The sequence below is a fragment of the Muntiacus reevesi genome, chromosome 2, assembly GCF_963930625.1.
Source record: "Muntiacus reevesi chromosome 2, mMunRee1.1, whole genome shotgun sequence".
In the NCBI taxonomy this organism is placed as follows: domain Eukaryota; kingdom Metazoa; phylum Chordata; class Mammalia; order Artiodactyla; family Cervidae; genus Muntiacus; species Muntiacus reevesi.
Window position 1 is genome coordinate 260,125,177 of NC_089250.1, and position 16,127 is coordinate 260,141,303.

At 52.7% G+C, this 16,127-nt stretch overlaps 1 protein-coding gene across 2 annotated transcripts in view; it reads left to right on the plus strand.

Moving 5' to 3' along the window:
* The window catches only part of CATSPERG (cation channel sperm associated auxiliary subunit gamma), a 29,547-nt gene extending 16,002 nt beyond the window's left edge, over positions 1–13,545 (plus strand). The window contains exons 9-28 of one of the 2 annotated variants that reach the window (XM_065926021.1): positions 192–251; positions 483–602; positions 1,426–1,476; positions 1,581–1,710; positions 2,583–2,694; positions 3,860–4,018; positions 4,110–4,222; positions 4,950–5,163; positions 5,487–5,549; positions 5,654–5,840; positions 5,929–6,047; positions 6,190–6,270; positions 6,361–6,417; positions 10,381–10,537; positions 10,695–10,758; positions 10,897–10,992; positions 11,237–11,326; positions 12,658–12,750; positions 12,844–12,943; positions 13,054–13,545. In XM_065926021.1, coding sequence (XP_065782093.1) covers positions 192–251; positions 483–602; positions 1,426–1,476; positions 1,581–1,710; positions 2,583–2,694; positions 3,860–4,018; positions 4,110–4,222; positions 4,950–5,163; positions 5,487–5,549; positions 5,654–5,840; positions 5,929–6,047; positions 6,190–6,270; positions 6,361–6,417; positions 10,381–10,537; positions 10,695–10,758; positions 10,897–10,992; positions 11,237–11,326; positions 12,658–12,750; positions 12,844–12,943; positions 13,054–13,338 — 2,351 coding nt within the window. In that variant the 3' untranslated portion in view covers positions 13,339–13,545. Of the gene's footprint in view, positions 1–191; positions 252–482; positions 603–1,425; positions 1,477–1,580; positions 1,711–2,582; positions 2,695–3,859; positions 4,019–4,109; positions 4,223–4,949; positions 5,164–5,486; positions 5,550–5,653; positions 5,841–5,928; positions 6,048–6,189; positions 6,271–6,360; positions 6,418–10,380; positions 10,759–10,896; positions 10,993–11,040; positions 11,327–12,657; positions 12,751–12,843; positions 12,944–13,053 lie in introns of those variants that run through there. The other variant, XR_010661705.1, reaches the window with a different exon arrangement.
* Positions 13,546–16,127: the final 2,582 nt, after the last annotated feature.

A 16,127-nucleotide genomic window follows, 5' to 3' on the forward strand; every position in this document is an offset into this window, starting at 1 on the left:
TTACTGTGACCAGCAGGCAGACATATTCTGATAGGCCAGTTGTGAATGGACAGAAAGGCCAGTTGGGGGAGAGCTGCCCCAGGGCTAAGAAGGAGGCACAGGTATTCAACCCTGGATAACTGAAGAGCTGATGTGGTGGGGTGCCAGATGGGCTGGGAAGGGCCTGAGCATTGACCTGCTCTGCTCCTCAGATGGCCTTGTGTCCTTCAAGTTGCTGCCCAGGAATCGGTCCGTGTGCAGTGCAATTCTAGGTATCCCGCTCCCACATGGGTCTGCGGGGGTGGGGAATAGGGTGGGCTTGGGAGGGTTGGGGGGCAACTGGGGATGTGGGAGAGCAGGGAAGGGTGGGAGAGGCCACGGGAAAAGATGGGCAGTTTCTTGGGGGTGGGTGGAGAGTCACCAGGATCGGCCTGGCAGTCACAGAGACCTTGGAGGGGGACGGGGCTGGGGGTTTTTTCTGGACTTCTGCCTTCCCTCCGCAGTTGTCAACTGCTCCATCACCTGGGCCGTATTCGTTGCTGGTAACTACAATCTACTGATGCTGGTGGAGATTGTAGGCCCTACCTCCTCGAAGTATTTCCAGGTGGTCAGCTATGACCTGGGTAATTGGGGCATCACTGGGGGCTGCTAAGCGGGAAGGGGCAGGAGATGGGGTTATGAACTGCTGATCCATCTTGTGGCATCTGTGCTCAACAGATAGCAGAAAGGAAATGTGGCTCCTGCCACTTCTAGGTCAGGGGCAGTGGTGGAGAACAGGCCGAGTGGCTTGGGAAAACTGAGAGGAAGTCCATGAGACTGGAGCTGAGGGGGAAGGGGAAGGAGGGAGATTGGAAGCATGAGCAATGCGAGACCTGGGAGGGCCTTGTGGCTCACAATAAGATTTGATGTGAGCTGATGGAGTGAGAATAGGGCTGCCATGTACAGTTGTTTAGGGCTTCCCAGGTGGTACTGGTGCTAAAGAACCCACCTGCCAATGCAGGAGACAATAAGAGACATGGGTTTGGAAAGATCCCCTGGAGGAGGGCATGGCAGCCCAGACAGGGAAGCCCCTAGGGCTACAGTCCATAGGTTTGGATACTCCCGAAGCAACTTAGCAGGTGTGCATGTACAGTTATTTAGGCTGTGTCTGGAGCTCCCCAGCCAAGGAATCAAGTCCTCTGCCCTCACAGGACTGTATCCTCTTAGAGGAAGTGCCTTTTTATAATTCACATGGAGAAATTATAAGGACTAAGGAGCCTGGCAGGCTACAGCCCATGGGGTCGCAGAGTTGGACACGCCTTAGCAACTAGACAACAGCAACAGTGGGCCCAAATGGGAAGCTTTTGGGATGGGGTTGGAGGCGTTGGGGAGCTAGGGACTTGCTCAGTTGCAGGTCTTGAAAGCTCAGGGTCTCAGGAGATTTTGCTGTGTCTTCCCCACCTGTAGTCAACGATCACCTGGTTGTCCTCTACACCATCCCAGAATTCATCCCTGATGGTAGGAGGGGAAGGCAGAGGGGGCTGAAAAAATGGGTGGGTGCCAGGAGAGGCCCAAGCAACCCCACCTCACTGCTCTGTCCACTTTGTCTGTGCCCCTGCCAGCTCGAGGCCTGGAGTTCCTGATGATTCTAGGGACAGAGTCCTATACCAAATTTCCAATGGTCCCCAAGGGCATGTCCTACAACCCGTATAACAACCTGCTGCTCATCTGGGGCAACTTCCTCCTCCAGAGGTATGGAGTCGGTCTCCCCAGCCCCACATAGGGTGGGGCTCCTTTCTGAAGTCACCAAGTTTTCAGGGTGTATATGCCCAAGGCCAGAAGTGATCAGAACCATCATGGGGAAAAACATGGGCTGGGGTGGGCAGAGATAGAATAGGGGAAGCTGATATTTTAAAGCTGGGAGTCCTTTTTTTAAAAAAACAAGAACAACAACAACAACATTTTATCCTTATTTATTTTTGGCTCCACTGGGTCTCGGTTGCTGTGCACGGACTTTTCTCTATTTGCAGAGAGCAGGGGCTATTCTTCGTCATGGTGCACAGGCTTCTCATTGCAGTGGCTTCTCTTGTTGCAGAGCTCAGGCTTTAGGCATGAGGGTTTCAATAGCTGAGGCACTGGCCTCATTAGCTGTGGTGCACGGGCTTAGTTGCTCTGCAGCATGTGGGACTGAACTCACAGCCTCTGTATTGGCAGGCGGATTCTTAACCACTGGACCACCAGGGAAGTCCCAGTGGTGGGAATCCTTTCTTAAATGAAACCTGCTATGAGGACCCAACCTGTGTGAGCAATAGAGGGACATGGCCCAGGGAGAGGATAGGATGCTTTTCACCCTTCAGGAAGCTGAAGGACCCAGAGCCAACTCTGTGGGGTGTTGGCAAACTGCCAGTTTGGTCGAAAGCTCCTGTTTACAGATGGGCAGGTCAGCCAGAGGGTTTGGAGGTGGGGGCAGAAACTAGAGTCCCAGGCTTCCTTTGTGTGTTCTCACCAGGCTGGTGGAGAAGCAAGTAGATGGTTCCCACAGTGGCATGTCAGGACTAGTCAGGGAAGCAGATATTCTCTGGGCCTCACCTGGGTGTGCTGACCTCCCACCTCTGCCCATTCAGTTTTAACAGTGAAAACTTCATTTACCTGGCGGACTTCCCCAAGGAGCTGTCCATCAAGTACCTGGTGAACTCATTCCAAGGGGACATGGCCATTGTCACCGAGAACGAGGAGGTGGACTGCCCTGCCCCTCTCCCCACTTCCTTTCTGCCCAGGGGTCTCCCTTCTCCCCCCACCCCCGTCAGGGTAAAAGGGCCCAGGAGAGGGAACATTCTCAGGGACCCTGGGGAATGGAAGGGCAGCAGAAGCTCCACTGATAGCTGAGAACCCTCAAACTCAAAAAGGATGTGTCTTTTCCAAAGTCACTCAGCAGGGTAAAGGGCCTGTGCTCAGAGTCATGAAGGGATGTCCATAGGGGGCCCTCTTTCATTCCGCCATGCAGCTCAGCACACCCGATCCAGTGCTGGAGACACAGTGGCCAGTGAGTCAGCTGTGGGCCCTGCCCTCACAGGGTCCCAGTCCAGTTGGGAGGATGGATTCATTCCCAGACAGTGACAGTTCAGGGCAGCCAAGGCTGCAGTGGGAAAAACAGCACCTATGGAAGTTCAGTCCCTGTCTGGGGGTATATGCGTCAGGGAGGGCTTCATAGAGAAGGCCACATGGAGGGGGGCTGTGCTGGAGGCTGGAGAGAATCCTCCAAGCTGAAGCTAAGGACGAGGTTTGGTCTACAGCCAAATGTGTTAGGGGGTGGGAGGGTGGGCATCAGGACAGAGGTGGGAAACTGAGGCCAAGGGGATGCAGAGACCCTGAAGGGTGCAAAGAGCGAGAAGGGAGACTTCCCTGGCGATCCAGTGGTTAGGACTTCACCTTTCATTGCAGCAGGTGTGGGTTCGATCCCTGGTCAGGGAGCTGAGATCCCACATGTCTCAGGGCCAAAAAACCAAAACAGAAAACAGAAGCAGTATTGTAACAAACTCAATAACAACTTTAAAAGTGGTCCACATTACAAAAGAATCTTAAAAAGAGTGAGAAGGGAAAAAGAGGGCTTAGCCCTTGGATCCCCAGCCTTCAGGCAGTGTGTATATTAGGAATGGTTACATTGCAAGTAATAAAAGCTCAAGCAGACTGAAACATTGAAGAAATTTATCATGTGGAGTGAGGGCTGGAAGCAGAGGTGGCTGGGTCTGAGAAGTAGAAAGATGGCTCACCTGGTCCCAGCTGGAGGTGAGCACCCAAGACTCACCCCTCAGGGAATGGGGTCTTCACCCCTCAGAGGGAGGGGTGGGGGTCACAGTGCCCATGGGCCTCACACACACACACCCCGCTGTCATACCCCCAGATCTGGTACCTCCTGGAGGGCAGCTACCAGGTGTACCAGCTATTCCCGTCCAAGGCCTGGGAGGTGTACATCAACCTCCAGGTTCTTCAGCAGTCCTCTCTCTACGCCCCCAATGAGACTATGGTCACCCTCTTCTATGAAGACAAAAAACTGTACCAGGTACCAAGGCGGGGGGATGGCGCTGGGGAGACAAGGGGGAGCTGCAGGGTGGCTGACACCAGCTCATGTGGCCCATGCCTTCCCACTGCAGCTGGTGTACCTGATAGACAACCAGCAGGGCAGGCTCGTCAAGAGGCTCATGCCCGTGGAGCAGCTACTGATGTACCAGCAGATCAGTGACGACTATGTCTTGGAGCGGCAAGGGTGAGAAGATACTGAACCATAGAGACAGACAGCCTTAGGCACTGCCATCTGAAGCACCCACTCGGGTTGGGGGGAGGGGAGCCCAAGCCATCCCCAGTGACAACCTTTGGGCTCAAAGCAGGAGGGGTCTAACCCAGTCTAGGGGCAAGGTGCGTCAGGGAGGGCTTCCACAAGAAGAGGTGCATGAAGGGTGAGGAGAACTGATGAGGTGGTAGATGGAGAAGGGTGTTCCAGACAGGGGGAACCACTTGTGCCCAGTGGAAAGGAGACTGGGTGATCAAGAACTGAGAGGAAGTGTAGTATGGATAGAATGCGTTGCCAATGAAGTGCCCTGGAGACCAGATGGAAAAGGTGACCCTGGTGGTCATAGGGAGGAGCTTGAACTTCATGGTCAGATTTTACATCCTTCTGCTCACCTGCAGAGGAGCCCAGGGAGGCAGCTGGGAGTGGTGGAGGAGTGAGGTGGAAGAACCCTTAGAAGGTTGAGTACCGTGGAGGGGTCGGGGAGAGTATAGGATGAGGTCCAGGACTCTGTTCTGAGGGGTCGAGGGACAAGCAGATGAATATGTCCAGGGGCTGAACCTGAGGAGGAAGGTCAGGGATTGCGGCGTAGGTCAGGATCAGCCTTGCGTAGCCAGCAGCGTAGGGGTGGGAAGCAGGCCCGCGGAGGTTCCTGGTGCGCGGATCCCGGGTAACTCAGCTTCCGTCCTCCACTACCGCCGCTCAGGAGCCACCTGACGCTGTCCTTCTCCAACTTCTGCCCCTTCACGGTGATGCGTCTGCGGGAGCTGCCCAACCCGCAGATCTACACGCGCCAGGAGCGCTACCGCGCCCAGCCGCCGCGCGTCTGGGAGCCCTGGGGCTTCCACAGCGAGAACTCGCTGGCTGTCTATCAGGGCCTCGTCTACTACCTGCTCAGGCTGCACTCGAAGTACGACAAGGTGGGCGCCGTCCGGGCCGGGTCCTGCCTGAGGCGGTATCGCAGGGGCTTCTACGCGGGAGGGAGAACCGCGGCGGAGGGCAGAGCAGAGCAGAGCCGCCTCGGTGCTTCCGAGGCTGAAGGGGGGCCGAGGAGGGGACCGAGCTCGGCTCAGAAGAGATGGCTTTGGGCTGGGGGCAGGGGTGGGCGGTCAGGCCGAAAGCCGGGCTTGGGTGTGTATCTTTCAGTTTGGGTCAGGGGCTGGGACTGAGGCTGGGGACACAGCCTGCCTTGGCAGACCCCTTGACATATCCACCCCTCCCCTCGGTGCCTCGATTCCTGCAGCCATACGCGGACCCAGTGCACGACTCCACCTGGCGCTGGTGGAAGAACAAGAAGCAGGACCAGGTGCGTGAAGAGGGTGGCGAGTCGGGGGAAGGGGCCGAGCCCGGATCTCCCCCTCACCATCCCCCTGTCCGGGCACTGACTTTGCGCCGCACCCCGTCGCCCAGGATTACTACTTCTACCTGGCCAGCAACTGGCGGAATGCAGGCAGTGTGCACGTTGACATGACCAGCTACGAAAAAATCTACGACCTCAAGGCCGAGAACGAGCTGCCCGAGCGCATCTTCCTGGACAAGGGTACCAGCTACAGCTTCTCAGTCTTCCTGACCGCCCGGAAGCCGGGAATCCAGCACGGTCTGTGGGCGGGGCCTGGGTGGTACCGAGGGGCGGGGATTCGACTGGGTCACGCCCCAGCCTTAACCCCGCCCTCTGCTCCAAGCAGGCCCCTCCTTCCAGGTGCTGAGCCCGTTGGATCTGGCTGTGGTGCTGGCGGACCCCGACTGCATTGAGGCGGCGGTGAAGGAGAAGGTCCTTGTTAATCGCAACTCGGTGCTTTTCTGGGTGAGACCAGGTGGAGAAAAGGCGTTGAGGTGATGGCGGAGCTACTGGTGCAGTGGACCTGTTAGAAGCCCGCGGTTATTTGAACGGTGCCTGTGTCGTCCCGCTGGCCTACTGACCCCTTCATTTCTGCCTCCACTCCCAGGTTACGCTCAGTGATAAAAGGTCTTGCTTTGACCAGGGCATCAGTGGACATCACCTCATGAAGACCTCCATGCTCGTCAAGGTGTGTGGTCCAAGCCTGGAGGGCAGGGACGCAGATGAGGGGAAGGACTAAGCCATGGGGTTCCATCTCATCTTCTGCTCCTACTCGCAGGTGTTGGGCTCGTCTGGGCACTGCTTCCAGAACACGAACCAGGGGCTTCGTATGCAAGTATTGGACTTGGGGTCCTGGGCCCTGTGCTGGGAGGGAAGGGTGTGGGTCAGTCTCAACAGGGTGGAATCTGAGGGCTCTAGCTGGGAATCCCAAGAATGCCTTCCTAATTTTTTCTTTCTCATTCATTCTTATCATTTATCTCACCCAGCCACCCCTCCCTCCTTTAATCCATTCATGTTTTCAGAAAGTGCTGCATTGCGTAGTGTAAACAAATTTGTGTGTTCCTTCTGATGCTTTTCTTCTAGGGGAAGTTAAGTATCTGTGACACAGGGCTTGTTTTTCCAACTGGTCCAAAGGTGGCACGTGAACAAGCTTGGCTCTCCTTTCATGCCTTGCTCTTCCTTTGCCTGCTCAAACGTTCTTTGTTCAAGCCTTTGGGTCCTTGGTTCTTCACCTGCTATGGAGGCAGACAGTGAGGCTCTGAGAGATGCAGACATCTGCTCTGAGTAACCCCCGGAGCTAACAAGTGGTAGAGGAGGCCTTGTTCTCACCCACTTCCCTGCCCACTCTCCAGGAGACAGACCCTGGTGCGTCTCTCTCCTGGGTTAGTATGCATGCATGCTAAGTCGCTCCAGTCATGTCCAACCCTTTGCGACCCCATGGGCTGTAGCCTGCCAGGCTCCTCTGTTCATGATATTCTCCAGGCAAGAATACTGAAGTGGGTTGCCATGCCCTCCTCCAGGGGATCTTCCCAGCCAGCCCAGGGAGAAAACCCTTGTCTCTTGTGTCACCTGCATTGGCACCTGGGTTCTTTACTAGTGCCACCTGGGAAGCCCGAGTTGCTATGACCCAGGGCAATTTAAAAAAGGGACTTGTAACAGCTCCCAACTCCTTGGATTACATGGGATATTCAGGGTCAAATGCAGGGAAGAGTGACCCCAGCCCAATAACTGTTTCCTGCTAAACTTAGTAGTGCACACTATTTTCCTCTTCATCATAACCCCAGAAAGTCAGTTAATATCTATTTGGGCCCAGCAGATCCCTTCCAGGAATCTGATTTGCAGCACACAGTTACTACAAAAGACTTGGAGACATTCTAAATGTTCATTACTAGGGAAGTGGTTAAATAAAGGGTGGTACATCCATGCAGTGGAAAACTATGCAGCTATTTAAAAAAAACAGGGTGTGGGTGTGTGTGTGGGGGGGGTGAATTCCCTGGTTGTCCAGTGGTTAGGAGTCAGTGCTTTCACTCTTGTGGCCCAGGTTCAATCCCTGGTTGGGGAACTAAGATCCCACAAGCCTCATGGTGTGGCCAAAAAAAAAAAAAAAAAGAGAGAGAAAGAGAGAAAAGAGAAAAACAAGAGCAAGGGGGCAGAGATCTCCACATACTGCAACAGTGTATACGAAATGATAGCATGAAAGAGGTTACTTGATAACATATATTCATGTTTGCTTTTATTTTCATGAAGAAACTATGGGGAAAAGGGCAAGAAAGTATTCATAATGGTTCCCTACTGGTTGAATGAGCCCTTCCCTGGTGGCTTAGGTGGTAAAGAGTCTGCCTGCAGTTCAGGAGACCCGGGTTCGATCCCTGGGTCAGGAAGAACCCCTGAAGAAGGAAATGGCAACCCACTCCAGTATTCTTGCCTGGAAAATCCCATGGACAGAGGGGCCTGGCAGGCTACAGTCCATGGGGTCGCAAAGAGTCGGACACGACTGAGTAACTTCACTTTCTTTCTTTACTGGTTGATTAGGGAAGAGTCAGGACAGTTGGAGGACAGGAATGGAAGTGAAATTTTCACTGTGTATATATGTGTGTGTTTGTGTGTGTATCCCAATATGTATTCACTTATCTATCTATCTGACCATGATACCTGCCTAAAGATTGTTTTTAAAAAGTCAATGATTTTTTTAAAAAGCATCTACTCTTTTTTTATTGTAGCTTTTTACAAAAATAATTTTTTTTTCTCTTTGGTTGCACTGGGTGTTCCTTGCTATGTGTAGGCTTTCTTTAGTTGCAGCGAGTGGGGGCTACTCTTAACTGTGGTGCATGGGCTTCTCATTGCGGTAGCTTCTCTTGTTGCAAGACACAGGTTCTAGGCATGTGCGCTTCAGTAGTTGCAGCACTTGGGCTCAGTAGTTGTGACTCCTAGGCTCCAGAGCACAGGTTCAATAGTTGTGGCACTTGGGCTTAGTTGCTCTGAGGCTTGTGGGATCTTCCCGGATCGGGGATCAAACCCATGTATCCTGCATTGGCAGGTGGATTCTTCACCACTGAGCCACTAGGGAAGCCCCAAGACACTGTATGTTAAGAGGTGATATGCACTAGGAGAAAAAAAGCAAGCAAGAGGCATAGGTAGGGAAGCCTTTTCCATAGGATGGCTTGGGGAAGGCCTGGCTGAGGAGGAAACATTTGAGCAAAGACTTGAAGGAGGGGAAGAAGTAAGCATGCGGTTATTTATCAGAAGGCATGCCAGTGAGAGGGGACAGATAGCAGAGGCCTGGAGATGGTAGTATGTTTCCTGTCTTAGACAAAAGGAATAGCAAGGAGCAAGCGTGGCTGGAGCAGGGTGTACAAGGAGGACGGTGGAGAGAGATGAGTTTGCAGAAGTGTTGGGCAGGTCACATAGGAGGCATCTGAGCAGAAGAGTGACTCAAGTTTCAGAGTCCCTCTGGTTGCAAGTGTGGGACAGCCTAGAGAGGAGAGACAGGAGCAGGGAGACCATGGGGAAAAGAAGGTTGGACCAGCCCGAGTAGGGCAGAAGAGTTGGGGGAAGAAAGTGGCTCCATCTTGAACTCTAGAGACAACAGGATTTCTGAATGTGGGGTTGAGAGAAAGAGGTTTCCAGGATGAAACTAAGGCTTTTTAGCTTGAACATTGAGGGATGGAGTGCCATGAATAGAGGTGGATTGTGGATAGATTGAATCTGAGAAATCTTCCCAGTGATTCAGTGGCTGATAGGTGTAAAGTCTTTGGCTTATGCTCTGCGGCCAAAACTCCTCTCCACAGAAGCCAGCAAGCCCAGATTGCAGTCTCTAGATGCCCATGTCCTTCTGACAATGGGGTGAAATCCTTGGGTCCTAGCCCCAGAATGGGCCAGGAACCTTTCATTCCCAAGATACTGAACTCCCATCCTGGGCCCTACCTCCCTCATGTATCCCATGCTTCTCCCAAGCCTACTGTTTAGGAAATCAGGTTCCACCTCAGCTCTTCATTGTCTTATTTTTTGGCTATGCAGGCTTGTAGGATCTTAGTTTCCCAACCAGGAATTGAACCTGGATCCTTGGCAGTGAAATCAGAGTCCTAACCACTGGATCACCAGGGAATTCCCTCAGCTTCAGCCAATTAAAGTCCAATTAGGAGCTGGGACTTCCCTGGTGGCTCAGACTATAAAGAATCTGCCTGCAATGCAGAAGACCTAGGTTTGATCCCCAAGTTGGGAAGATCCCCTGGAGGAGGAAATGGCAACCCACTCCAGTATTCTTGCCTGGGAAATCCCATGGACAGAAGAGCCTGGCTGGCTACAGTCCATGCGGTCGCAGAGTCTGACACGACTGAATGACTAACACACACAAAGCAGCTGGCTGCTTCATAGGCGTAGGTGTTAATGGTTTTGTATGTCTTATTCTGAAGGCAGTTGGTAGCCACCTGACTCAGTTTGAATCCCGACTACCACATTCCCAGCCGTGTGACTTCGGATACTTAATAAGTGACTTGACTTCTCTGTGCCTCACTTTTGCCATCTCGTTAAATGGAGCTGTTAATGGTCTATATTACACAAGGTTGTTTTGAGGAGTAAATGAACTTAAATATGTAAAGCTCTGTGCAGAATCCCTCCGTGCCTCGTGCACAATAAGAGCTATGCAAGTGCTTGCTGTTTTTATTGTTTTAACGGTAATAGTAATAACCAGCTTGGCCCTCTAGTGAGGGTGAGCCTGGCAGGTAGTGGTGGTGTGTGGGGGAGGAGGGGTGTCCCTCCTGCCAGACCCCCAGAACCAGGCTTTTCTCCTCTCCCTCAGGGCAATCTGATGGTACCGGTGCTTATCGGCTGCCCGCCGGGCAAGCGCCTGGCCTTGGACATCGCCTACACGCTGCAGCACAACCGCGTGCAGAACAAACACTACTTCGACTGCGTCAAAGTGGACCCGGAGATGCCCTGCTTTCTCTTCCGGGACAGTGGGTGTCCAGCGCCCTCTCCTTTGCCCTCCCCGGCCCTTCCTGCCTGCCCGCTCACTGCCCACACTCATCCCCTGCTCTTCCTTTGGGTCCTTTCATCTCTCCTCCTTCCCCTCTCTCATTTCTCCTCCCGGCCTCCACCCCTCCGACCCCACAGTCTTCTACCCATTCTTCTTGATCCAAGATTTGGTGACGGGCGATTCTGGCAGTTTTCAGGGCAGGTAAAGGGGGGGCCAAGCCAGCGGCTGATGGGAGTGGGCTGGGGGGCAAGGGACTGGGGGTGGGGGGCGCGGAGAAAAGGGGATGGTAGAGGTGAGGCAGGACTCCAGACAGCCCCTTCGAACCTCTGCTCCCCACAGCTACGTGCTGAAGGTGGTGGGCGGCGGGCCCACCCTTGACACCATCAAGGAATACAGCGAGGAGGAAATCTACCGCTTCAACAGCCCCCTGGACAAGTAATCCCTGTGGGACCAGGCCCATAATTGGCCCTTCTTCCCCTGCAGGCCCCCTCCAGCTGCCCAGCCACAGACCAAACTTGGGCTGCAAGCCGTACCCACCAGGCCCCGCCCACGGCGCAGGCTCCCAGGCTCCTGCAAACTCTAGCCCTCCTGTGGCATGAGGCTCCACCCACCCAATCCCCGCCCCCTTCCCCGCCTCCTTCTGGGGCCTCGGCTACTGAGGTTACCCCTGCCTGCGCAGGACTGGCAGCCTTATCTGGACCACGGAGAACACAACGACCACCGAGGACCTGGCCTTCAACATCATGTCCCACAACAGTTTAGGCATCGAGTGAGTGCCTGGGCCGAATGCAGGCCCCCTTCGCCCCCACCTGCCCACATTCTGTCGGGCGTTTCCATCCATTCTGCCTCTGGGAGACTCCTTGGTCCTCAAGCTACACTGACTGTCTTTGTGTTTCTCGAATGAGACTGACTTTGACCTTTATGCAAACTGGACCCTCTGTCTGTAGGACTGGTCCCCCTTAATCCTTCTTCAGGCCTTAGTTCAGATGCCACTTCCTCCAGGAGGACTTTTCTGACTGTTCTAGGTGGGACAGTTGGCTCTCGCATCCTCCTGTACCTTCCCTGTTCTCACCCTGACCCCTCTGAGCTGTCACTGTCTCCTGTGGAGTCTGTCTCTCTTATAAATCCAGGTCCAGAATAGATAGTATTTGTTGAATGAGACAATGAACAAATTCATTCATTCTTTGTAGGCACTTATTGACCTTTGAATGGAGGTATCAATGAATGAATAAAACAATGAAGTAATAAGTTAGCATATAGCAGGAATTCCCTGGCGGTCCAGTGGTTAGGACTTTATGCTTCCACTGCTGGGGGCCTGGGCTTGATTCCTGGTTGGGGAACTAAAATCCTGCAAGCTGTGTGGTGCGACCAGGAGAAGAAAAAAAAATTAGCATATAGGGCCTCAGTAGCTATTTAAGTTCTCAAAATTTTTATTACAAATTGAACAGTGACAGAATATAAGCTTACATTTGTTGTTGTTTAGCCTATGGGATCGCACAGAGTCGGACACAACTGAAGTGACTTAGAAGCAGCAGTCTATAACTTGTGTCTGACTCTTTGCCACCCCGTGGACTGTAGCCTGCCAGGCTCCTCTGTCCATGGAATTTCCCAGGCATAAATAATTATTTTTGATTCAATGAATGAAAGAAAATGATGCCGTAAGCAAATAAAGGAAATGAATGAGTGAACAAAGTAACCGACTCGCGCTTAGACAGTATTCAACTTGCATTTATTGACTATGTGAAAAAAGGAATGAAGATGCGACTTTGTGCCATGACGGAATAAAGGCAGCAAAGAATAAATGAGGAATTGGCACATCATAGGTATACAATCCGTAATCTAGATGAATACATAGTGACAGAGGAATTGACAATTCCCCTAAAGAAGGGAGGAAAAGGATGGATAAACAAACAGCCTGTCTCCTGGTAGGAGGTCAGTCAGCCTTACCAGCTGAATGAGTGAAGGTGTGAATCAGGGAGGGAGGTAGGAGGTTGCACCGAGTTAGTGCTCATCCAGAACTTGTGGAGCAGAGGGGAAGATCAGGGGTTGTCACACGCTAGGCGTGATTTGTACCACAAGCGCCTGAACTTGCTCCCCCAGGTGGCTATGTCTGGAGAACTCACCGTGCCATGACACCATTCCCCACAGCATCTTTGCCCCTGAATTCTTCTTCAAGGTGTTGGTGAGCAATAGGTGAGGCACACACACAGCTGAGGTGGGATTGGGGGCTTCCTGGGGGAGGTGCCCACGTCCTCCCCACCCCATCCTGACCCGCATCCCCACCAGAGGTGTGGACAAGAGCACCTATTGCGACTACCAGCTCACCTTTCTGCTGCACATCCATGGGCTCCCGCTCAGTGCCAGGCGGGCCTTCCTCATCCTCCTGGTAAGTGGCTGCCCTGGAGATGCCCTGCCCTGCCCGGCGGAGGGCCACCCCGCCACCCCACCTCCCCCACCAAGACCGCCTACCGTTGCCTGTTGACCCATTTCCTGCAGGTGTCAGCCAGCCTATTTGTCGGCCTGGTGATTCTCTACATCATCTGCTGCCTTCTGTCTCCCTACATGGTGAAGTTTTGCAATTTCCTCCGCTGGAAGATCAACAGCATCATTGGCTTAGAATCTTACTACACCTACAGTACCCCCTCCGACAGCAGGGCCTTCAGCCACTCTGGGACCATGTCTTGGAGGAGCTCCAGGTTAAACTCCAGGGTTGTCTACAAGGGGGCAGAGGAGAACAAGGCTGAAACTAAGGACGCCTTGAAGAGGAAGTCCACCACCTAAGCCTCTGGCCTGCCCCAGCCACCACCCACCCTTGTCTCTTATGTCCTGGGTTGCCTTGGACATCGCTTGCTCATCCTAGGCCTTTCTCCCTGTTTTGCTTGAATTTTCACTTCACATTTCAGCATCAGCTATGGGACCTTGTAAGGCCCTGTGTTCAGTTAGTTTGTACCACCCAGCTGCACTAGTTAATTGGTTATTAAAATATCAAAATCCTCCTGTGCCAACCTGGTACATAGTGGCTTCTCTGTGTGCCTCCTGGCTCAATCCCTCCGCAGAGTTCCCCAGACCTCCCTACAGCCCAGCAGGGTCCTCCATGACCCAGGCCCATTGCCGTGGCCTGCAGTCTGTTCTGACTGTTCAGTGCCTAGGTCTAAAACTAATTGTGACAGATTTTGAATGGCAACACCTATCTAGTGTCTAGTTTAAGGAGGGGTCTCTGGGAAGTTTAGATTTTTGTTTCAGTTGCAAGTAGCAAAATTTTCTGTGGTCCACATGGAGATGGTAATTTATGGACTTTGTTAAGACGGGCTTCAAGTTACAGCTTGATCCAGAAGTTTCAATGTCCATAGAATTCTGGCTCCATTTCTCTAGCTTTCCCTGCCCCGCCCTCATCTGAGGGTGGTCTCTGACCTCAGGCCAGTACATCTCACAGTCAGAGCGCATCCATATGTTTTATTATCCAGAGAAAAAAAGGGGCTGGAGTCCAACATTCCCAGGCAAGAGTCCTGTTGGTCACTCTGATTGGATGGGGTTGAATCATAAACTCAGTACTTCGCCACTCACTCTGCCAGACGGATGAGACCTTACTGGGCTTAAGCCCTTCAGAACCCACCCCTGGAGCTGAGGGTTGTCAATCCCAAACCTCTTGCTTATGTGTGGGGAAGGGACGTTCTTGTAAGGAACATGTGTGTCAAGAAGGGAAAAAGGGGGACTTCCCTGGTGGTCCAGTGGTTAAGAATCCATCTGCCAGTGCAGGGGACACGGGTTCCATCCCTCGTCCAGGAAGATCCCACATACCTTGGGGCAACTAAGCCCATGCACTCCAGCTATTGAGCCCCCTCACTCTGGAACCCAGGAGCCGCAACTTCTGAGCCTATGCACCACAACTACCAAAGCCTGCATGCCCTAGAGCCTATGCCCTGCAGCAAGAGAAGCCACTGCAAAGAAAAGCCTGCGTGCCACAAAGAGAGCCTATCCTCCACTTGCCACAACTCGAGAAAACCCACACCCAGCAACGAAAACCCAGCACAGCCAATAAATAAAAATTTAAAAAGAAAACAAGAAGGGAAAATGGAGACCAAAAGTCAAAAAGCAAACGTGCCCGTATCCTCCACTTCCTGTCCACCCAGTAGGCTCCACTCTAGCCCCTCCCCAGAGGTCTTAGGTGGAGTGACTATGCAAGTCCTCTGACCAGCCCCTCCTGGGGCTTCAGAAGCAGAGCCCCAGGGGACACACCCTGTGAGGGGTCACCAGGGCAGACAGCTGAACCAGCTTGTCCATGTTGAGGCAGCATAGCTCCAGAGCGGGCAAGGCCGCTGAGATCACATTATAGAGTTTGGGAATCATCAGGGGAGCATTCAGAGTGGAGAAACGGAAGAACATGGTCAGATATAGAAGGGTGCTTTGGCTGCCCTGTGGAGGACAGCTCAGCTCTCAAGGCAACAGGCCAGGGACTGGTGCAGGAGGGGATGGTGCTGGACCAAAGCCTGGTGTAGGAAGGATGAGAAGGGGCAGGCGGGAGGGATGCTCGGGAGGTCTAGTGAACAGGCTGTGATGCTGACAGGCCACGGAAGGGGAGTGGGTGCTTTTAGGAAAAGGTCCAGGCCTCTACCCTGGGGACTGGGGGACAAAGAGGCTATTCCTGAGATAAGAACTGAAGAAAAGGAACAGGTTAGGGGGAGATACTAAGACCATTTGGGGGTCACAGTAGGTGTGGGAGGTCCCAGAGACTTCTAGAGGAGTCTATTCAGGAGGCTGCGGGAACCTCAGGTCTGGGGTTCAGCAGGGAGGTCAGCAATGGCCAGGCAATATGCACAATAATCAACGGTACAGATATATCAACAAAATTCATTGCACTAATGCAAATTAAGGAAAATGTGACAAGACAACATCCTATTTTGACCTAAGTCCATTTGAACTGCTGTAACAGAAGACCATAGACTAGGTGGCTTACAAATAACAGAAATTTATTTCTTATACTGCTGGAGGCTGGGAAGTCCCAGATCAAGGTGCCGGCAGATTTGGTGTCTAGTGAGAACCTGCTTCCTGGTTCATGGATGACCATCTTTTTACTGTGTCCTCACATGTAGCCACCTCCCCCGATGCACAGTGGCAAAGAACATGCCTGCCAATGCAGGAGAGGTGGGTTCAATCTCTGGGTCAAGAAGATCCCCTAGAGAAGGAAATGGCAACCCACTCCAATATTCTTGCTTGCAGAACCCCCATGGACAGAGCCTGAATGGCTACAGTCCATGGGGTTGCAAAGAGTCAGACATGATTGAGCAACTAAACAACAGTGACAACACATGGCAGAAAGGATGAGGAAGGTCACTGGGGTCTCTTTTATAAGGGCATTAATCTCAATTATGAGGGTCCTGCCCTCAAAATCTAATCCCCTCCTGATACAGTTACACTGGGGGTTAGGTTTCAACATAGAAATTTGTGTGGAACTCAAACTTTCAGCCTGTAGCAGATCCCTTTTCTTAGATTCGCAAGTAATCTTCACGATGTTCTATTAGGAAAATTCTATCATTATCCCCATTTCATAGATGAAGAAATAGAGGCTCAGG